The sequence below is a fragment of the Astatotilapia calliptera genome, chromosome 1, assembly GCF_900246225.1.
Source record: "Astatotilapia calliptera chromosome 1, fAstCal1.2, whole genome shotgun sequence".
Taxonomy (NCBI): Eukaryota; Metazoa; Chordata; class Actinopteri; order Cichliformes; family Cichlidae; genus Astatotilapia; species Astatotilapia calliptera.
The window spans coordinates 33278322-33302562 of record NC_039302.1 but is presented as its reverse complement, the minus strand read 5'-3'; the positions used below and the strand labels follow the sequence as shown (position 1 = coordinate 33302562).

Genomic DNA, 24241 nt, shown 5'->3' with positions numbered 1-24241 from the left:
GAAGCCTCACAGAACACACACACACACACACACACAAACACAGACTCATTTTATCTCCTGAAGCAATGGCGTGCCCACTGAGTTGTGAAGGACTTCTGCATTGATGCTGTTTGTCTATCTTTTTCTCTTTATACATGAGTGACTTTGTGCCACAAAATTTGTAATGTAGCAAATTTTTGCCCCCTTTCACTGATTGAAGTTTCTACTTTTTCTGTTGTCGAACATATTGTATTCGTCAAGAGCCCTCAGTGTATTTAAAAAGACCTATGAACAAAACTGCCTTGTTATTAGTAGAGATGGAATGATACCACGTTTTTATGTCCAATACCGATACCGATATCATAAATTTGGATATCTGCCGATACTGATATGAATCCGATAGTGTTTTTTAATCAATAAAAATGTTTTTTTAATATCTTGCTGCTTTTTGTATAAGTTCATACTCAAGTTACAAAAAAACAAACACTAAAGCTATTCTGTTATACCTGTATGTAAAAAATATACTGCACCCAAAATATTTCATAGTTCAGCAATACTGATCAATCTAATAAACTTAAACCTACTCCATCCTCCCTATTCTGGTATTTTAAAGAGTAAGCAACCTAACTAATAGGGTTCTAAAACTCCCAGCAAAAAAACCCCAAAAACATAGGGAACCACCCACCCTCCACCTCATGATGCTTAATCGACGTAATCAACTTTAATTTGATGCAGTGTGGGGAAAAAATGCACAGAAGTCAATTATTTTTCAAGAATAATTAAATAGATTCAGCATCTTTCTTCAACAGAATTGCAGACTGCACAGATGGAAAAAGTACTATAGCTTACCTAGGGTATATTAGACTTAATAGTTACTATATACAGTAATGGACTTCTATACATTTTTCATCCGATTAAAACTTTGGGTGTAAGATTCGGATAATTATTTATTAAAAGCTACACATTTTAAATGAGAATAAGAAAGAAAAGTATGTCTTTGTGCCCCCTTCTCCCTGTTCATGCCTTATAGGCCCCACCTGGCTAAACTTTGCTAGACCCGCCCCTGCACAGTTACCAGCCGTCAGCTACGTAGAAAAAGATCCTGGTGTAAAAAGTAATATTAAATAAATTCTAACAACAGCTTATCAAGCTTAAACGTGCTGCTGTTGTTCAGCCGCTGGTTTCCTCTTTCTGGCGCGAAGTGGGCCAAAAACAAACAAGAGAGACGGACTCACGACAGAAAAACCGATCAGCTGATCATTGATCAGTTTCATGATTGAAGTAGCAGCAGGAGAGGGAGGAAGAGGCAGTCGCTCCATATATCGGTTGTTAAGCTTACCGCGGGAATGCTTTACAAACATTCAGAGATGAACTTACACACTTGCTTTACTTCTCTCGGGGATAACTTTGTCGGAGATGAAATGCCGGTTTGGTAGCGAAATGCTCAACCAGACCACTGACAGGTCTCGCATGCCACAGCCGCTCTATCACGTGATGCATACTGCTCCGAGATGCTAAGGTTATGAGGCGAGTTACAGCGTGTCCCAAATTTTGTGAGGTGCTTTTTTGATATTTAACGGATCGGATTACATTTTTTATTTCTCTCCAATATCCGATCCAGTAATTTAGGTCAGTATCAGACCGATACCGATACGTAATATCGGATCGGTCTAGTTATTAGTTTTTTATTTTACTTTTTTTGGCTTTAAATTTAACAGGAAAGAAAAGGGAAAGTAAAGCTTCACACAGACAAGGTCACTCTGACAGTTATTTCAGAGAGGTGCCAATTTTGACTGAGTTTTATCTACACATGAAATGAACACATCAAATCGTTTTCTCTTATATGACAAAAAACAGAAATTGCCATGTATATTAGTTTTACTTCAGTATGCAGCTTACTCTGAAAATGGAAAACGGATGCAAGAATCTACTGAAATGAGCAAATATGCATAGAAACAGATACAGCATGTAAGGAAAAAAAAAAGAGTTTGTACAATTTGAATGAGTTTGAAAGTCAATATTTGGTATGATAACATTGATTCTTCAACACAGCCAAAATTCTTTTAGGCAAGCTTTCCTGTAATTTCTTAAAGTTGTCTTCAGGAATAGTTCTCCAGGCTTCTTGAAAGACATTTAAAGCTCTTCTTCGGATGTTGGCCTTTTGTTCTGTTCTCTGTCAAGATCATCCCACACTAACAACGCTGTGGTCCAGACCCTGGGGAGGCCACTCCATCACTAATAGTGTTCCATTGTTTGTTATTTTGGCAAGAGCTCCAGTACCACTGGGTCAAATGCAGCTCCAAAACATGACAGAGCCTCCACCGTGTTTTACAAATGGTTGTAGACACTCACTGTGCCTCTCTCAGTGTCGGGGTCTGTACAAATTGATCATTTGCATCAAAAATGAGCATTTTGTCCGTGTGTCATTCATTCTCGTTCTTCTGTAATTCAGAATATCTCAGCATTTACTCCTTGTTTCCATTTCTTAACACCCATCGATTAGCACCATTCCTGATGAGCTTTTGGTAAACAGTAGATGGATGAACTAAAGGGTTAGATAAATCTCTCAGGTCCTATGTTAGATCTTTTCAGGGGTTTTCCTATTGCTTAAGAACATGGCTTTTATATAATGTTTATTTTCTGTAGGCCCACATCCTTTTCTTTTGCCCTTCACTTCTCCAGTTTCCTCAGATACGTCAAAGGACACACTGCACAACGTGCAGAGATATGCCCGGGTGCTCCGGTGAGTCCCAAATAGCTGATAGCTTTCTCACCCCATTGTTGCAACAATACAATTTTATGCTCATCAAACTGATTCAACTAAAGAAATGAGACCAAGTTATGTGTTTTTGTGACAAGCTGCTAGTAACAAAGTACCAAAGAGATACAGTTAAAAATGTTTTGGTTCTTTACTAAGTTGTCTGCTATGTGTAGACACAACACTAGTTAATGATTTGAGTTAATAGCCTTTCTTTTGCTTGAATGATTCATAGGTCAGTGTTAAGTGGCTTAACAAACAAAGAAAAAATTCCTGGGAACATTGTCAGGTACAAGGACTAGACTGAAAATGAGTGAAAAAGCAACCAAAGACCAAATAAACACTTGAAAATACCTTCAGAAAGCCTGGAGAAATATTGCTCAAGGACATCTTAGAAGCAAATATTAACGAATCAGGAGTGAACCAAGACTTTTGCTCAGTACCTTATCAGTACCTTTATTTTTGCTGTAAGCATTCAATTTCAGACATGCAACAGATGCTATTTGTATTCCAGCTGCATTGTGTTGTTTACACCCGTCGACCCTTTAATGCACTGACATCTGTCTGTTTTGCTCTGCTGTTTTGATCATTCAGGATACATTTCACATATAGTGTTACTCGGGATGCATTTTAAAGGTTACTGCTAGATTGACGCTAAAAAATGAAACAAGTTCACAGTTTGTGCTGCAGCCCACAGAGATGCACAGACTCCACTGGAAATGGTGTTCTTACACTTCGGGTTTCCTAATCGACCTGTTAACCACACAGACATGCTGCTGGAGTGAAAATGGGTGTTCTCTAATAATGTGTGAATGCGTTTTCAGTGGTGCAAAATGGATCTCAGAAAAAATTCCATATACTGTATGTAGCAGAGGGGATCACGGAGTGTGTGCATTGTAGCTTTCAGTCTCTCTAGACTGTTTCTGTTATGTCCTATGTCCCTTTTCTTGATAATCCCAAGTGGAACTTAGTTCAAACAAGTGGCAATCTGAGCCCTCGGTGTTGAATCTTTACAGGGTCAGTGACAATGACAGAAGTACTCTGACTCAAAAGAGCCTGAATTTCAAACACACCATAAATAATCGGATCCCTTGGATCTATTGATCATTTGTGTCCTTCATAGATGACTTTGGTGAGAAGCCTATAAAGTGTTGATGTGGCGTTCACTCAGAGTTGATGCTGCAGTATAATTATACGCTGCACTGTTTTTGACCATGTTGCTGCATTAGGCCAGATTTCCACTTGTACTCCCAAAAACTTTGATCTTTTTAGAGCCAAATGACCTCGTGTTTTCTAGTGTCATTCAGCTTTATCTAACTTTATTCGACATTCTAGGGCCTTAGAAAAAGTAAGAAACAGCCTTGGGAATTGGAAAAAACAAACTACAACCCTTGTCAGATTTCCTTCTCCCATTGAGTGATGAATGGCCTGTGATCACTGCTGGCCAGATTTCATACCCCAACATGAAAACATTTGTAGTTCATTTTTGGCAAACAAATATTGACAGTATCATAGAAACTGTACCTATGTGATTACTAAATGTGCTTTGAAAGGCATGTTTAATGAGAACAAAGCAAGGGTCCCAGTGAGCAATGAAAGCATTTTTCCTGATAAAATTCAATTTCTCAGTCAGACCTGTGTACCAAAGATGTTAAGTAGAAGCTGATATGCAGTGTGGTCAGTTAAGGTCAAGGAACACATGCTTTTCTTTGATGGGAGCTCCATCTGAATTCTGCCGCAGGCATATACTTAATAGGCTTGTGAACTTCAAAGCACCAAATTTGCCTTTGCCCCGTGTACGCCATTTGTTTTTAAATCAAAGTTTTAAAAGGAAAAAAAAATCCTTGTTTATTCACATAGTGGTGTCAGACAGGTTACCACATAGAGTGACCAACGTATAAGAAAATGGTGCAATGCAGTCCTTCATCTCTGGTGCATTTGCATATGACATAGGCATAATTGGTCACACTTTGTTTGGCTAGCGTATCAACGAGTCATAACAAAATGACATCATTGCTCCACGTAAAAAGGGTGGTGTTGTAAATATTCACTCTGGAATTGGATTGGTTGAAAAAATTGGCTTAAAACTGATTACTATTACTATTTGTCACATAGTAGATAAGTAGTAGTCATGTAAAAATTTTAAGAAGATGGATAGATGGCAATTTACTACATGTGAAGTATATATATATATAATGTGCAATTGGTGTTCTATGTCATAGTAGAAGATGTAAATGCAGAACTATATCTTTTATGGTTGTAGATATCCTAACACAGAGACTGATGAACAACATCTTTGTCTGTATGGACTGCCCTTAATACCTACTGATTTTACCTACCACTTGCTAATGCTTAGTTCTATAAATATTCTAAACATGTCAGAGAATGAATAGAAGAGGCACGCTGATAAGTGAATGTTTAATTGAGGGAGGAGAGGAAAAAAAGAGTCCATGAATGGATGAATGGAGATCATGTAATGTGGAGTGGTCCAAAATTCACAGATCGCCTGCTGTTTCTACATTAGAGTACAGCTCCCTGGTTTCAAGGGCTTTTACATAGCTAAGAAACTTCACAAAATAATTGCAGCACTGATTTTTGTTCAGATGTTATCGAGGCTATGCATACACTAAAACTGTTTGTAGTTATTTATGAACATTTGAAATTTAAGGCTTTATCCATCCACTGACTATATGATTTTACCAAGGGCACTGGGATATTCCCTTTGAGTTTGGCTTTTGTTTAGTACATTGCTGGGTGTTGACCTTATTAACACAAAATCGGGCTTCAGCGTGACTTCATCAGGCAAATCAAGACAACCTACACCCAGGACCCTATTAGTATGCTAATAAAGTCACTTCTCTAATGACTGCTTAGCAATTCAGTGGATTTTGTCTTTGCTCTGCTAGTACACACAAATGAGGGAAATACTTTCTTAGCATGCACGTCCACAAACGCATGCAGTGCTAATAGTTTGCACATTTATTTTTCATGTTTTTCAATGCTAGCAATTATTTTATAACCTCCCTTCTCTCCCTGTATTGTCCAGGTCCACCTAGTGCAAAGAACTGATTAATAAGTTGTTAAAATGCAATGTAAATATGAGGAATGCTTAAGCATGGTTAATAGTGTATTATTTGGATTTCACTTTCAGCATCTGATTCATTTTGAACAAATTCTTTTATCTGCCTGATTGGTGTTTGATTGATATATATATATATATATATATATATATATATATATATATATATATATATATATATAGATATATATAGATATATATAGATATATATAGATATATATAGATATATATAGATATATATAGATAGATATATATAGATATATAGATATACACTGAACAAAAATATAAACGCAACACTTTTGTTTTTGCTCCCATTCCCCATGGGATGGACGTAGAGACCTAGAAAAGCACAGTGGGGGGGACTGTGGAGAAGGCAAACGAACTCAACAACTTCTTCAACAGGTTTGACCAGCCCACAACCCCCCCACCCTCACCCTCACCTTCACTACAGAGTCCTCTCCCCACTCTCCTGCCTCCCTCGCTTCCCCCCCTTCCTGACACCATGACACCCCCCTCCTCCAATCCCTCTCTCAGCAGCAAGACATCTCCCCCCCTCCCCTCCTCCCAAACATCTCCCAGTGTCACAGTGGATCAGGTCAGGAGGCAACTGAGGAAGCTTCGCCCCAGAAAGGCAGCAGGCCCAGACAAGGTGTGTCCTAGGATGCTTAAGGCGTGTGCTGCTGAACTTGGGGAGCCGCTACAACGAGTCTTCAACCTCAGTCTGCGACTGGGGAGAGTGCCCGCCCTATGGAAGACATCCTGCATCGTCCCGGTCCCCAAAAAGAACCGGCCCAATGAGCTGAATGACTTCCGACCGGTGGCACTGACGTCACATCTTATGAAAACTCTAGAGCGGCTCTTCCTCAACCTCCTCCGACCACAGGTACAACATGCCCAGGACCCACTACAGTTTGCATACAAGGCGGGTGTCGGAGTGGAGGATGCCATCCTGTACCTCCTACACAGAGCCCACTCACACCTGGATGGGGGAAAAGGCACGGTCAGGATACTGTTTCTTGACTTTTCCAGTGCCTTTAATACCATCCGGCCCTGTATGCTTCAGGAAAAACTGAACAGGATGGAGGTGGACCCCTGCCTGGTGGCTTGGATCTCCGACTACCTCACCGACAGACCACAGTACGTCAGGCTGAAGGACATCACGTCTGACACTGTGGTCAGCAGCACAGGAGCACCACAGGGAACTGTGCTGTCCCCTCTTCTCTTCACCCTGTACACCTCTGACTTCTGCTACAACTCTGAATTATGCCATATTCAGAAGTTTGCAGATGACACGGCCATCATGGGGTGTATCTGGGATGATCAGGAAGAGGAGTACAGAAGTCTGGTGAGGAACTTTGTCGCATGGAGTCACACAAACCACCTGCAACTCAACACCTCAAAGACTAAGGAACTGGTTGTGGACTTCGGGAGGTCCAGAGAAGGTCCACTGCCGGTTCAGATAGAGGGGGAGGAGGTGGAGGTGGTCAACAAGTACAAGTACCTCGGGCTGTGGGTGGACAATAAACTGGACTGGTCATGCAACACAGAGCACCTGTATAAAAAAGCCCAAAGCCGACTGTATTTCCTCAGGAGGCTGAGGTCTTTTAACATCTGCAGGAAGCTCCTGAGGATGTTTTACCAGTCAGTGGTTGCTGGAGTACTTTTCTATGCTGTGGTGTGCTGGGGGAGCAGCACAGCAAAGAAGGACTCATCCAGGCTGGAGAAACTGATCAGGAAGGCTAGCTCTGTGGTCGGCATGAAGCTGGACACTCTGGTGACAGTGGCAGAGAAAAGGACATTAAAGAAACTGCTGGACATTATGAACAATGCCAGACATCCTCTGCACACGGCCATAAACAACCAGAAGAGTCTGTTCAGTGACAGGTTGCTTCTCCCCAAGACAAGAACTAACAGACTTAAAAACTCCTTTGTCCCACACGCCATCAAACTGTTTAACTCCTCCCTGGAGGGGAGAGGGAGGGGAGACAGGAGGACAAAGGAGGAGGGAACAACTAAGCTGTAGTGCCTCTTCACCTCACTGTGCAATACCTTGTGCAATACTTTTTGTAAATAGTCAACAGTGCAATAGACTCAATACTTGAAATGTGCAATTCACTTGTATTTTTATTTTTTATTCCTATTTATTCTATTTATCCCCTTTGTATATTTTATTTATATTTGTCTCTGTATTTATATATGTGTGTGTGTGTGTGTGTGTGCGTATATATATATATATATATATATATATATATATATATATATATATATATATATATATATATATATATATATATATATATGTATATATAACAATTCTGTAACTGTAACTTCGGTCGTTGCTGTGCTTTTTGGAAGTCGAATTTCCCAGAGGAACCCACCCGAGGGATTAATAAAGTTCTATCTTATCTTATCTTATCTTATCTTATCTTATCTTATCTTATCTTATCTTATCTTATCTTATCTTATCTTATCTTATCTTATCTTATCTTATCTTATCTTATCTTATCTTATCTTATCTTATCTTATCTTATCTTATCTTATCTTATCTTATCTTATCTTATCTTATCTTATCTTATCTTATCTTATCTTATCTTATCTTATCTTATCTTATCTTATCTAAAATTCATTCCAGATACACAATATAACCATCCCTCCCAAACAGTGGTCACAAATCAGTCCAAATGTGTGGTAGTGGGCACATCTGCCATATTGAGATAATCCATCCCACCTCACAGGTGTGCCACATCAGGATGCTGATCTGACATCATGAGTAGTGCACAGGTGTACCTCAGACTGCCCACAACAAAAGGCCACCCTGGAATGTGCAGTTTTTTGCGCTATTGGGGGTCTGGGGACCCAGAACCGGTCAGTATCTGGTGTGACCACCATTTGCCTCATGCAGTGCAACACATCGTCGCATGGAGTCTATCAGATTATCAATTGTGGCCTGTGGAATGTTGGTCCACTCCACTTCAATGGCTGTGCGAGGTTGTTGGATATTCGTGGGAACTGGTACACGCTGTCGTATACGCCGATCAAGCACATCCCGAACATGCTCAATGGGTGACATGTCCGGTGAGTATGCTGGCCATGCAAGAACTGGGACATTCTCAGCTGCCATCTGCCCTGAACAATGTGAACCATGATTCATCCGTGAAGCGCACACCTCTCCAACATGCCAGACGCCATCGAATGTGAGCATTTGCCCACACAAGTCTGTTACGGCAAAGAGCTGGAGTCAGGTCAAGACCCCGATGAGGACGACGGGCATGCAGTTGAGCGTCCCTGAGACGGTTTCAGACAGTTTGTGCAGAAATTGTTTGGTTGTGCAAACCAATTGTTCCAGCAGCTGTCTGGGTGGCTGGTCTCAGACGATCTTGGAGGTGAACCTGCTGGATGTGGAGGTCCTGGGCTGGTGTGGTTACACGAGGTCTGCGGTTGTGAGGCCGGTTGGATGTGCTGCCATATTCTCTGAAACGCCTGTGGAGACGGCTTATGGTTGAGAAATGAACATTCAATGCACGGGCGACAGATCTGGTTGACATTCCTGCTGTCAGCATGCCAATTGCACGCTCCCTCATTGCTTGTGGCATCTGTGGCATTTTGCTGTGAGACAAAACTGCACATTCCTGGGTGGCCTTTTGTTGTGGGCAGTCTGAGGTACACCTGTGCACTACTCATGATGTCAGATCAGCATCCTGATGTGGCACACCTGTGAGGTGGGATGGATTATCTCAATATAGCAGATGTGCCCACTACCACACATTTGGACTGATTTGTGACCACTGTTTGGGAGGGATGGTTATATTGTGTATCTGGAATGAATTTTAGGTCTCTACGTCCATCCCATGGGGAATGGGAGCAAAAACAAAAGTGTTGCGTTTATATTTTTGTTCAGTATATATATATATATATATATATATATATATATATATATATATATATATATATATATATATATATATAGTGACTGTTGGCGAACTGATACAGCAGCACTTCAGGTACTTGTTTTACAGTGCTGTATTATTGTGCTGCACCTGTAACACGTGCTGAGTATCATGTCTAACTCTTGCCATCTCTTCTTCTACAGTACTCAGTGGCCTCTGCTCCAATGACTGCCCTGAAGGTGTTAAGGTAAGATATTGTGCTTTGTTTTTTCACTTTTCTAATGATGACAAAGAAAAGGTGTTATGTTCTTATATGTCTGACCACAGATATATCTGTCTATCCATTGCACTTATCTGTGTACATCATCGTCCTCCAGAGGTTGCAGTCTTCCAGTATTCTATAGCAGGAAGAGAGATGGTACAGCTGCTGGCCAAACTTTACATCAGTGCAGAGCATCAACTTTATATTTAGGAAATTAGCAAGGAGGATCTGAATGGGTGATGTGCATTTAAGCTTTAGAGCAGCATGAGCTCTTCTTTATAAGTAAAGTACCTATCATTTAATGCAGCTTGAGAATGTGGGAAAAAAATGAAATGATACGTTTTGGTTTCATTCAGTAGCAGTACCAGAAATGTGCTGTTTATATTTGCTTTTTCATAATGGAGAGAAGTTACAGACCTTCATAATAAATTTATAACAGATATCAATACTTGGTTAACTCCCTGACGACATTATGTAACTTTCTGACATATCCAAGGCTTCATGTTTGCATCGATGTGATGAGACCAAAAATGTGATGTAAAAAAAAAAAAAAAAAAAAAGAAAGAAAAAGGTAACAATAAGGGATTTTTGTTTCTCATTTGTTGGACATTGTGTAATAGCAAATAAAGGCTTTTGAAATCCTGATGTGATAAAGCAGTTACAGAAACTTACCAGCTGCTCAGACTGATAAGAGCTTTGCATAAAACTGTTGATGGGCTTCTTGCTTTAGATACTGACGAGAAGATGTAGTGCAGTCCTAGAAAGTCTGTTTGGTATTCCCAGTACAAGGTATTCTACTAAGTGCTGATAATGTCCCCTGTACCCATCACTGGACTACACTGCACATTACCAGATGAGGTTGCATTGAGGCAAGTCGAGTGGGGTTGAGCTTTTTGTGTAGGTCCTTTTGGGAAAGCTCTGCATTATCTGATGGCTGCTAATATGAATTGCATTGCAGAATGATAGCTCTTGTAGCTTCCGTTACCGCTTCTGTTACTATAACAGAGACTCCATTCTCCATTATAGCTTGTACCTTTCATTGATTATCACAAGAATTGCGCTGGCTTGCATCAAAATAGGTGGAAGTTCAGTTTCATGTTCACTTCTCCCTGTTTTTCCTTTTGTCCCTCTCCTGCTTTGTCAGTTTTCTTTGTGTGTGTTTGTGTGTGTGTGTGTGTGTGTGGTGGTGGTTGTGGTGTGGTGGTGGGGTGAGGGTTGCAGTGCAGGACCAAATACCTCTTTAGGATTACTTTGGTCACTAGCAGATTGGAAAACACTGGCTTGTCTGCAAACACTAACCATGTATTGGGCAAGTTGCAGTGAAATTTCAAAATGTGAAAAATGTGCGACACAAACCGGAAACAGAACACACTCTGTCAAAGTAAAAGTTTTGCCTTACTACTGCAACAGTCACATTTGAGTTTAAAGTTCCCATTTGGAATTGTGAAACACTTCTCACAGTTATTTAGTGAGTAGTTGGCATTTTCCATATTAACTAGTTGTATCGCTAATATTATATACTAGCAACCAAAGCAATCAGAAGGAGTTTTTTTTTTTTTTAGTGCAGCGCAATATACCACTTTGCAACCAATTTTACACTAGTGACAGCCCGCAACCACTCACTGACCAGTCGCAGAAAACACACTTTTCCCTAGGGATGGGTACCAGGGGTGACAGTTAGCAGTCAGTGCACAGTGACTACCAGTAACCATTCACAACTGACTGAGAAATAAACATTTTTCCCTCGTGCGTGGCGGTTGCCAGCCGTCCTCTAGGGCTGTGTGAATTGGACCTAACCGTGGTTGTGTCCAGGGCTCTTCAGTGGTGTCTGGTGTCTTGCGTAGATTGCTTTAAATGCCCTTTAAGCACATATGGCTACTCATCGCATGTAGGTGGACAAAGAAATAAACAGAAAAAAGACTGAAACAAAGCAGCCAGTAACATCCACTACTTGTATTGTCTCTTACCAGTGGAAAGCCCTTTGCAAAACACGTTAACTTTGGCATCAGCACAGGCTGCTGGTGTTAGAGTTGTTTTTGTTTTCTGTCTGTCTACTCTCCCGCCCGTTTGTTGTCTAACTGAAAGGTATGATGAATGCTGTAGACGAGTGGAGCTCGTGGCTGTTTCTACTCCTCTCGTCTCCCATCCATCAAACCCCTTTCATTTCACTCTCCCACTCCTCTTCTTCTTAGTCACACCTCTCTTCTGCTGTCTTTCTTTCTTTCAGCCCACTAGTCTGCTCCTCATTGCACTCTTTCCTTTTTTTCTTTTTTTTTACCTCATTTCTATTCCTCTCTCACCCAACTGCTGAGTGTCACAGCATAAAGGCCCAAGTCTCCCTTGCAGCGTGTATGTGTGTATAACAGGCTCATGATTAGTTGATGTAAAGCGAAGGATGGCGCGACAGATCTCTTCATTAGTTGCCATCCCTTCATAATGAAGAGATAATATGAGAGATGAGTATCCACCCACACAGGCACGTAAACATGCAACCGTCACACTCATTTATGCTCAGTCAAATCAGCTCGGTCCGACTTTTGCGTGTTACCTACTAGTGGAAATAAAACTGAAGAATGACTCAAGGTCACTTGTGCCTGTATCACTTCCACCGCACCCTGATTGTTTCTCTCTGTCCTCTTTTTCACCTTCACTGACAGATAACTGAAGTGAAAAGAGATTGCAAAATATTAGCTGTTGTTCGATGTCTTATTTATGTGTCTACATGTGTTTTTTTGTCAGCCTTTTGGTGTGAACCAGCCAGGCCCCTATGTCAAGTACACCACAGTGGATTCTAATGGTTACCTGAAAAATGCATCAGGTAAGACCTTTTTTATTTTTTGGGTGGGGTGGGCTGATCTTTTCCTGATAATTCTAAATAACTCTGTAATGATGTAGAATAGCCAAAATAAGCGTTCATTTCTTTGATATGTTACCACCTCTGCTTTAGCACACCAGCAACAATTATACATAATACCTATTAATAACTTAACCTTCTGACAGTGACGGCTGTCCTTTGTCTGGCTGAACTCCACAGGTGTGTTTCGGAGGCTATTGGAGAAAGTAGAGACTTTGAAGAAGAGGGGCATATTGATTTTTATTTTCTTGTTTTCTCCTTTTATAAGTGAAAATAGCCTTTAAGCTTTTTAGTCTCAAAGACTAAAAAGGCTGAAATAGAAAGGGCAGCTGAAATAATGGAAAATATAGTGCTTCACAAAGGTGCTATAAAGGAAAAGAAAACAAATGAGTTTGATGTGTCAGATCTGTCTCATCTGACCTGTCGTAATGCAGTTTTAAAGTGTTAGTCCATGTTTACAAGTATTATGACTTAAATATGAAACCTGGAGTTACTGCATTGGGTCTGTCTGTGGGATACAGATTTCTTATATTTTGTGGAAGACTATCGTAGAAAAATACTGTGAAAGCTTGCAAAACACTCGGGGCCCTGTTTCTACTCTGAAGTGCTTTCCTTGCTGAAGCAACACTCAGAAAGCTGTAGCTTCCTCTGTTTTTTTTTTTTCCTTTTTTGATTCTTTTTTTCCTTTGGATTTAAGTCCAAGTTACTTGTCTTTCTAGAAAGTGCCAGCATCACACGACAGCTGTTTTCTTGTTGCTGTTTATTTTGTCATGCTGCATCACCTGCCACCCTCCTTATAATTCGTGAAGAATACGTTCATGATCGTATGAGGCCATAGTGACTGTTTGTTATGGATGGAACTGGTTAGGAGAACTGAACTGAAAATATGTCGCCTACTGACAAACAGCTCCACTTCATGTAAGCTCGAAGGACTGTTCCTTGCACATTTCACTCTTTTAAATAAATTCCTCTTGAAAGTCATGTCCATAATTACTTGGACAGTGACACAGTTTTTGTAATTTTGCCTCTGTCCACCACCCCGTGGATTATAATTCAAGGGGTTTTACAAAATATTCTGTTAACTGTAGTTTGAGCTGTTAATGCTTAACAGCAATTGAACAAATTAAGAAAAATGTAAATATTGGGATGACGTTTACTTGGAAGCAAATCATTTGTAGTCAGTGACTGCCAAATGCTGTTTCAGTAGCTGCTTAAGGTTCTGCTTGTTCGTGGGTCTCTCTCCATTCAGTTTTGTATTTATTAACTGAAAAGCTGCTCTACTGGTTTGAGATCAGGTGACTGGCTTTGTCTTTGAAAAATATCCATTATTTTGGCTTTGTTAGGAGAGCTGAATTAAATTTCTGTTTCCTGTTGAAAAACAGCTCTTCTTGTATGGTCAAAGGACTATTCTTTCCATAGTACAGCTACAGATGCTTTTGCACTATGCTTTGTTTTTGTCAACCGCTGTCCAATGAGTTTTGAACCCGTTCTCACTCCTGAGGCGTAATATACCAACGATTTGTCACGTCCTGTGGCAGGAGGAACGCGAAAGATGACCTTTTGCATTCTTATGCTACACGCCAGGTTATGGATTAAATCCAGTAGAATGACGCTCCAGTGGTAATACACGTTCCAGCCCCAACCATAACCTTATCCCTAACCTTAACCACGACTTTAATGACGTTAGATAGTGTTTTCCAAAGCGATTTAAGTAAAATTAACGATTCCTAACGGTTCTCATGTTTCTCAATATAGGGACGTGGTGGGTGCCCGGCACCGCAATATACCAACGATTTGTCACCTAGCGTAAAATGTTACTCTTTGAGAGTGAGAACGTGTTGCAGTTTTGCAGCAGTTGGTTTAATCAAAGCAGATAGTTTACACTTAAAAACTTGTACTTCTACCAGCACTTACATTATCAATAAACACTAGTGACCCAGTCCACCTGGCAGCCATACAAACCCATGGCATAACACTGCCTTCACCATGTTTGACAAATGATACAGTGTGCTTCAATCACGAGCTGTTTCTCTGCTTCTTCATGCTTTTCTCTTCCCATCATTCTTGAACACATTGGTTTGTTCTTCCCACAGTGTTTTCAGTACTGTGCCAGATCTTTCAGATGTTTTCTAGCAAAGTGTAGTCTAGCTTTCTTGTTCTTGAGTGTAAATAGTAGTTTAAAACTTGTTGTTATGCCTGTATTTCCATTAATGAAGGTGTCTCTCGATTATAGACTTTGACATTGAGTGTCTTGACATTCAAGACCACATCAGACAGTCTTCAGTCACTCACGTTTTACTGTTTCTCTTACAGGTTTATTTTGTTTTTTCAGCCTAATGTTGGCCTCCGTTATGCAAACAAATTACTCTTTAAACAGTTAATGCAATTCTTTTGAATTAAAGCTGAATGTCTGCACTTCAATCATATCTTGATTGTTTGATGTAAAATCCATTGTGGTGTTGCAAAGAGGAAAAAAAATTACAAAAATTCTGTCCTTATCCAAATCTTACATACCTTAGGGTGGGTGGTATTTTATTAATGTCAGTTGAAAACTTTTGACTCCAGCCGTTTTGATTATATTGCTAAAGCTAGTAGGATCACTGGGTCATGTTATATTTAGCAGCCCATGAGGTAACGAACTCTACGCTACTCTACTGCTCAAGACTAATAAGGGTAGAAGTGAGGAAAAAGAGAGTGATGCATAGAAAGATAAGGGGAGACACTGAGGACAGCAATGCTGTGCTGTATTAGCTACAGTTAACATAGTTGATGTTACATTGTGGGAAGGACAGAGAAGTGGAAGAGGACACGACGCACTGACAGCCTGGGGTCAGGGATATATATAGTCTGTGTGGATTCCTCTGTGCAACATAATTCAATTTTGTCAGGTTTCATTGTTTCATTTGTCTGTTGGCACAGTTGGAGAATATACATATTTAAAGAAAGAGCGGTCATTTCACAGTCTCACATCATCATTATTTCACCACTATTAGACAGCTATAAGCTCCTGTCTATGAAACTGTGCTCAAACGAATCTTCTAATAGCTGCAGAGTTTTTAGTTTGGTGCTCTCTGTCCCAGCCCCAAAACACAGAGTGGACAAAAAATCACATGAACTCTGCTGTATTTGCCTGTTTCGTTCCCTCTCCACACATCCCACTGCTTTAAAATATGCAGTTAAATGGGCGTAGAGAGCAACAGTGAAGAGGGAGCAGTGTGGGGGAGAGAGGAGCACCACCTGCTCTCATACCCACTGCAGAGAAGATACAGAGAAGAGCGTGATACAGACTCCCACTTAATGTGGATGCACACTAAGCTTAGATTGTACAAAGGTTTTAGAAATGTATATGTGGTTACGTTTTTATATTATGTTTAGCAAACAGCATTAAAACACACTGTGCAACTGCTTAACATGAGTATGACCAAGAATACAGACAGCAGGAAAATGGTGAAACTGATGTCATAAAGCAATGTGGCTTTTACTTACTGCTTCTGATTCTTTAAAGGTCTTTCTCAGCTGTGAAGTGTGGTGACTCTTAAACATTACGTTTATCTCTGCTCCAAGTGAAAATCTTTGAGTATTAATATAGAGCCCCAAGGTTTTGATCCCTAAGGTTTTAAATGTGGTCCGGGTCAAGGATCTATGTTCTTCCCACCAAACCTAGAAATCCAGCATGCCTTTTTTCTTTTTCTTTTTCTTCATAAACCTCAGCTTGCATTTAGGTACTTTGTCGTGTTCCACGCAATGTGAAAACCGTGTTGTGAAGTGACTAGTTGTAGTAATGAACCAAAGGGAGAATTATCAAAGACCTTCATAGCCTAAGCTCACTGCAACAACTGTCCTGTTTTGATTTCTTCACACCACTTTCAGTAAGTCATTTTCAGCTGCAGCAGGCAGCTGAGGCAAACCCACTTGAGTTCTTTTCAGCATAAATCACTAGACACAAACAGTTAGAGACTAGATGGACATAGTGCAACATTTAGCAATCAAAGAGCCAGATATCTTCCTCAGGAATTGTTTGTGACAAAAGCAAATGTTTTGTAACTCCTAGAGGTCTGAAGAAGACTATCACGTGTTTACCGCTTCGAATTTAAGATTAAGCTATTTTTAAATACTGTTGAGTTTTTATAGATTCTTATTCTAGTGCAAGGGATGATGCATACAGTAAGTGTACCATAGTTGATCATAATTCATGCTACAGATATGGTAATAAACCCAAACTCTTTCATGGCTGATGTGGAACTGGGGAAGGAAATCAAAGCAATTTTCGTCAGATAAATGTGAAAATGTTTCTCAGCACTTATACAAAGAGAAATGCAGCAGTGAGTGCTAATACCATGTAACTGTGAATCTCCTGTGACCCCCACCCCTCAGGGAGTTTTGCTGCAAGTCATCTGTATTTCTTGTTTTTTAAAGCCAAAAATTCTAAATAAGACACATACAGAACAGAATAAAATAATCATAATGAATAGCTCCTTGCTTTCATGTTGGTCCATGTGGTCCTTCTAGTTCGTAAGAACATGGTGACATTTTGTTCACTCAGCCAGTACATCTTTGTCAGTAAGAAGTCTCTGGATCCCCAGACAGTGCTCCTGGTTTGGGATGTTCATAAAACAGACTCCCATGTATTTAGAATATCCTGGCAGTATTATAGCCTGTCCATCATAACTCCAGCTTATTCTTTCAGTGTGTGTTAGCTTGGAGTGTACAGAGAGAGAGGAGGAGGAGAGCACAAGTAGCCAAAGGCTTTGCCGGCACAACTCCCCAGACCCCTCATTTAACAGCAGCAAAGTGCTGCCAGGGAGCAGGCGTGTGTGCATGTGTGAGTGAGTGTGTGTGTGTGTGTGTGTGTGTGTGTGGTGATTTAAAGTGTATTTATTCTGTAGCTTGTAGCTCGGGGAACAGCCAGCGAGGCTGCCAGAGATGAGCAATGATGGGGTGCACACAAACACACACATACACATACACACACCCACGATGTCTGGGGCTCTCCACCGGGGCCCAACGATCTTCACTTACCCTTCACCCTCCTGAAAGGGAAAGAGAGCAGAGAGGAAAGGAGAGATTATAAAATGCTAAGAGATGGAGAAAGGACTGAGGAGGCTCAATAGGGGATTGAAATTCCAGTAGAAAATAGGAAAAAGGAATAAAAGGACAGAAAGAGGGGAAGCAGTTACTTATAAGAAAGAAATACTAAGATCTAATCAGAAAAGGAGGCCGTTTGGATGAAGATGGGAGAGGAATAAAAGCAGGGATGGTAGATGTATATGGCAAGTTCAATCAAGCACATGGGACTGCTTTGTGTGATATGAAAATGGCACAGAAGGAAATAATTATTTTTGGACTTTTCATAGTATTTTGCATCACAGAGCATTGTTTTGCAAGTAGCTTTGAATGGACCACATCAGTAGATGTGATTTTCAAACTGTTAATTTCTTCCACGACAGAGGTCTAAATCATCAGTTTTAACACAATGAAGAAAGATGTCATGTGGATTTGTTCTTGTAAGTTACAGAAATAGTTCCTCTTTCCAATAACAATAAACTGACTGAATCTGGAAAAGCAGTTTTTAAGTGCAGTTATTGAAATTGCACTTATTTTTCCAAAGATATTTCAGGGTGTCAGGTTGATTCATTTAATGTGAACATTTTCAAAAATGTAATCATACAGTTTTTTTTCTTTATCGATTATTTAATGGTTTCACTGGATTAATTGGTCCAGCCCACTTGAAATCAAACTGGGCTATACTGTATGTGAACTGTGACTTAAAATGAGTTTAACTTCCCTGTACCAGAGCTGAGGGGAACATCGTATATACTCAAAAACGATATAATGATCATATCACCCTCTAATCTGATTAGATTGCACTGCAGTATAATAAGTATGTGTTCATGTATTTATCTTTTATACATTCTGCAGTGTGTGCATACTGTATTTCTATATGTGTTCTGTCTGGGTAGCAGCATGTGCATGCATGCATACCCTAACATCTGTCTCATTGTGACCTTGTATGTATATTGTACCAGACAGTGGTGCGCCATGCCCCTTACTAAGCAGGTTGGATAGATGAGCATGGGCTGTGATTCTGACAACACCACACCTCATTATCAACTAACTCCTGCTGAGACACAGAGGGAGTGAGGGGGTGGAGATGAATAGTTGAAGTTATTCATTAACAACCTTTTTAATCCTTTTTCTCCTCCACTCTGGACACTGCATTGTGTTCCTCTCAGGGTCCCAACTTTAGACAATCAGGGGACAGAGTTTGAATATAATGTGCCTCTATTAGCATGATCAAAACTGCAGTGTCAGGAAAAACATGCTTAGAACACATGTAAACATTTTTATTGTGAGCTCCAGTAAATTTGTTGTCTTTACATGCAAGCTGGGGTCAGTTCACCTGCTCCTGGTGCTGCTGCTCTGAGTTTTACTGCTTTTTTTTGTGGATTTCATTGACTGCAACAACAGAAGCAGACTGATCAGTTTAACTCTTGATGTGACCTAACAGTGAGCATGAACACCACAGCCTGCTCTGCACCAGTGCAGCATAGTGCACCATTGTCAACTTCTGTCAACAGTACAGTAGACTAACCAATTTAGTCTTCAATGAACTATACTAAACTGTGTAGTATTTTCATACAATCTTAAACAATTTCAAATTACTATGCTTGAATTGTTTTATGAAAAATCTTCGGCACAACACCATATATAGATCCTATAAATGATTAAAAAATCTAGCATAATTTGGAACCGTACCCAAGCTTTAAATTGATAGTTGACTGAATTTCATTGAGCAGTCCTTACCTTTACTTCGGCATCTCTTATGAATCTATCGAAAATGAACATTTTTTTCTCCCTAAGAAAGTACAGCCCATCTGCCTTTATCTCACAGATGTAGGGTGGCTGTGGCTTAGGTGGTAGAGCAGATCAGCTACTGATCGGAAGGTTGGTGGTTGGATCATAGGCTTCCCCAGTCTGCATGTCAAGTGTCCTTGGGCAAGGTACTAACCCCAAATTGCCCTCCGATGCGTTCATCGGAGTGTGACTGTGTGTGAATGTAGATTAGTTTGCACTTGTGAATGAGGCATGTTGTATACGGCGCTTTGAGTTCTCCGGGAGAAAAACGCTATATAAGAATGGTAAATGGCCTGTATTTGTATAGCGCTTTTACTAGTCCCCCCTAGGGACCCCAAAGCGCTTTACACACCCAGTCATCCACCCATTCACACACTGGTGGAGGCAGCTACAGTTGTAGCCACAGCTGCCCTGGGGCAGACTGACAGAAGCGAGGCTGCCATATCACGCCATCGGCCCTTCTGGCCAACACCAGTAGGCAGTAGGTGAAGTGTCTTGTCCAAAGACACAATGACCGAGACTGTCCGAGCCGGGGCTCGAACCGGCAACCTTCCGATTACAAGGCGAACGCCCAACTCTTGAGCCACGATCAATCCATTTACCATTTACCATCCATGTACTGTGATCCAAACTGCAAAGTTTGTGTCTGGTGATTTGTTAAGCTGTTTAAAACATTTTCATTTACCTGCCAATTCTAAAAATCACTTTGCTCGTCTTCTGTAGCACTAGCCAGAGCCCTCAGCTAGATGCTGAGGTTCCACAACAACAACGTTATTGACAACTTCAGCATGCATGCATCCCAACAATGAGAAGAGGGGAAAAAAATCTGTGGGTGCGGGTGTAAACGGGCCTTGGGATAACATCATTTACTTAATACTGATCTCCACGCCATTAGCTGCAAGCAATTCCAGGCTGCAACACACAAAACAAACTATTCTTTTTTTGTGTTTGTTTTTGGTTTATTTTGCCACTCTTACCAAATTCAATTTTGAAGTATATGTACTGTGTGTTTTCGGTAAACGGGCGCATCAGCTGCTTTGATGGTAGTAAACCACTCTGCAAGTATAATTTCTTTTGTGTCTTCTGTGGTCAAGCAAATTGATTAGTTTATAATTTAAATTAAGGGTTTAATGGCCTTAGTATCACAACAGCAATCAGGAGTCCGCACTTTCTCTGGGACGTGGTGGAGGACGGTTATTTTTTAAACAGCTTGTCAATGTCTTGAAAGCCACCTGTGAATTTCTCAGCTGAGATACAGTGAGATAAAACAGTGCTTATACTCTAATCCAAATTATCTTGGGAGCTTGAAAGATTCTTCTTATTTTGGGAAATAAACTAAGAAAATACCATCACTCTCATAAATAAATTTGATGGAAAACTAGCTATAGTCCATGCCCATAACTCTTCATTACATTAGGTTGTTTCTGCCAGACATATTTTGGCCTTTAGTCTCACCAAGCTGGAAATTGAAGTAGAAAGAATAATGTTATTATGCTAACAGGGAATAAGGAAAGCTCAAGAGTTCTTCACATTGTCCAGACAGTGCAGTTGTGTCTATAGTGTCAAAGACTATTTCCTTTATGTTCACCACGGACAAAGAAAGAAAGGGACATTTGAGAGCAAAGTAACAGGAAAGGCAAAGAAAGTGTAAGGAAGGAGTGCTCATAGGGAGAAGAATCGTAGCACGCCCGCATCAATGTGGAGCTCTCGATAGACTGTCCAATTAGATTAATGAGTCCACGGGATTAGCAATTACACACACACACACTTTCATACTTAACCTTTAAAAAACACATGTTCACCTGCAGCAATTCATCCAAAAACATATTGATCTTAACCTTTTAAATGTTTGTTAAAAAAAAAAAAAATCCAAAGAAATTAAGAAGAGACCTCAGAGAGAAAATTATGTGAGTGCTGACCTGTCCACTTGGAACCAGTTATGTTGCTTTTTGCTGCATCACTCTGATTCCTCAAGCAGAATCCTAAAAGCCAGCCCATTTCACTTGACGTCATACTGATCTATGGGCAAGTGTACCCCTGTTCTCAGAGACCTCGTCAGGTCAATAGTGCAAACCTTTTCTCCGAAAATTTATTGCATGGTATATTGAGGATAGACTTTAAACACACAGTGAGAATTCATAATACTGGGAGAAAGATAGGGGAGTAGGTGGATGGGAGAAATGAAAAGGGTTAAAAAGGGAGAAAATGAGAGGGTGCAGAGGACAGAGCCGCAGAGAGAAAAGGATAGGATTGAAAATGAGGGTGGAACAAAAGACAAAGATAAGAGATGCAAGTGGCGAGAGATCAGAACCGAAGATGAGAGAGGGAGAGAGGAGAAGGAAATATTGGTGTGAAAAGAAGAGAGGTAGCCCAACACCGAGATATGGTGAATTACTATTGATCAGGCTTAGCATATTTTTTTCTCGTCTATGTTTTTCACTCCTTCACCTATCTCCCTTTGTCTCTTTCCTCTTCTCACCCATTAATCTCTCTTTTCTGCAGCTAGTTTATTGGTACCATGTATTGTCAAGACTGTTTAACTTATAATATGCTTCTATTGCCTACCTGTCTGTTGTCCTGTGTGTTGCTAAACATCCTTTGGTTTCCGTGAAGCAAGTGCTCATACAGTATGCATCGAAATGGATCATGAACTTTTTCACAGAGAGTAAAACTAATCTCAGGAAGCTACAGTGTGTCCTTCAGTGTTTTTGTTCTGAGATTTTCTCAGTTTGTTGGCTGAAGAAAGTAACTTACCTAAAGCAATGATATGGTTCAAGCAATATGACTGTAATGATTGTAAACGTGTCCTCATTGGATCAAAAATGTAACTTCCTGCTGAGGTAAATGCCTGTACAGTTAATAAAACCATCATATTCTTTGTGTTTAGTGGGAGTTAATAATTATTAGTAGACTAAACTGAGATGGGTGGGAACATGATAAACATTTTACCTGCCATACTAGCCTTATCATTTATAACAAAGCTCCACTTAGGTACTCCATCATAGAGGCTCTGGTGTCAGTTGTTTTTGCCAATATCATGTGTCAGCAAAGATTTGTGCAGTGGTACAGAAAATTGCAAAGACTTATGTTTTCTGTCATAATAGAAAAGGCAGTGGCTAAATATAAATGGATTTGGAAATGATCAGCTTAAGAACTTATCCATGGAGACAATTGTAAATTTAATTCAATTCAGATTTGTTATTAAGAGTCCACTGTGTCTTGCATCATCAGCAATAATATCTGTAAACAGACCTACAGCGCTGCACCAAGCAGCATGCGTGTGAACTGCTGGTAGAATATTATTCTGCAAACAGAGCAGTATTTTAATCTGTTGTAGTGTAAGTAACCTGGTACAGGAAGAATTTCATATTATAGACATGTATTTCATGCTGTAGGAAATGTTCTTAATTTGAAGAAATCACCTCTGTTATCCAAACTATACACTGTTGTTAGGTCAAATGTAAAAGTCTGTATCTCATTTCTTCTCTGTGTGCCAAGAACTTAAAATCCCTCAACCCCAAAACACAACTGTTTTTCGGACTCTGCCTACAGCCCTGTGATATCCCAAATGGTGCATTTCTAGAAGAAGTTAGAAGTTGAGGTTTTGGCTGCTGTCTTCAAATCAAGGGTGTCCAGTGCAATAGGGCTGTTCAATATAACGATATATATCGGATGACGATATAAAAACGTCTATCGTTTCGCAAAATAAACTGTTTACGGCAATATTTTTTCATCGTTTTGATGGTCACTGTAGTGGCTATATTCATTTCTTAAAGTTCTCCCTTTCTGGACAAGCGCCTGTTTTTATGCGGTGTGGTTAGCAACAACGACGGTAACAGCATCGCGTGTCCGCTTGTTTATGTTCCACATAAACCTTTCACAATAAAGCTCAAGATCCTGTTGAGACTTTTCAAAATAAACTGAATCACGTGAAAGAGCAGATTATTTACGGATGAGAATTAAAAAAGAGCTGCCAAGTGCTAAAAAATAAACCTTCGACTCAAACGTTAGAACAGGCTTTTCCCCGCAGCACGCCGTGTAATAAATACTCACCAAGAAAACGGCGGCCGTTACAACTTATGTCTAAAAATGTATCGTTTCATACATCGGTTAAAACACTCGACTCCAGCTACATGACGCGCAGCTGGAAACACTTCACGCAAGACGAGCTCCCCGAGATTCACAGAAATTACAGAAAATGTTACATTTTTGTGATTTATATCGTTATCGGGACGATAGAATTCTTATATCTGGATATGAGATTTTGGTCATATCGCACAGCGCTACAGTGCAATGTGAGAAATGTTGACATTGATCTAAGTCGAGACTTATTCACAACTGCGTGGTTTATTTCTCTATTCTAATGATTTCAAAATCAGATCTCACTGGATCATTTTCATAATATCAGAAAAAGCAAGCCACTATGCAAGCAGTTAAATTGTTTTTCTTAAGTGTGCAGTTGAGGGGGATTGCTGTAATTTGAACACACCTGCCAATCATCTGCATTGATTATAACAAAACTCCATTTAAGTATCTAATGTTGACATGTACTGTAACTTAATGACGA

General features: G+C 40.2%; 1 protein-coding gene across 1 annotated transcript in view; it reads left to right on the top strand.

Annotated features, from left to right (window-relative positions):
- Nucleotides 1-24241, top strand: part of itfg1 (integrin alpha FG-GAP repeat containing 1) — a 163333-nt gene that overhangs the window by 111596 nt on the left and 27496 nt on the right. The window contains exons 13-14 of the mRNA XM_026175418.1: nt 9907-9950; nt 12705-12783. Coding sequence (XP_026031203.1) covers nt 9907-9950; nt 12705-12783 — 123 coding nt within the window. The remainder of the gene's footprint in view (nt 1-9906; nt 9951-12704; nt 12784-24241) is intronic.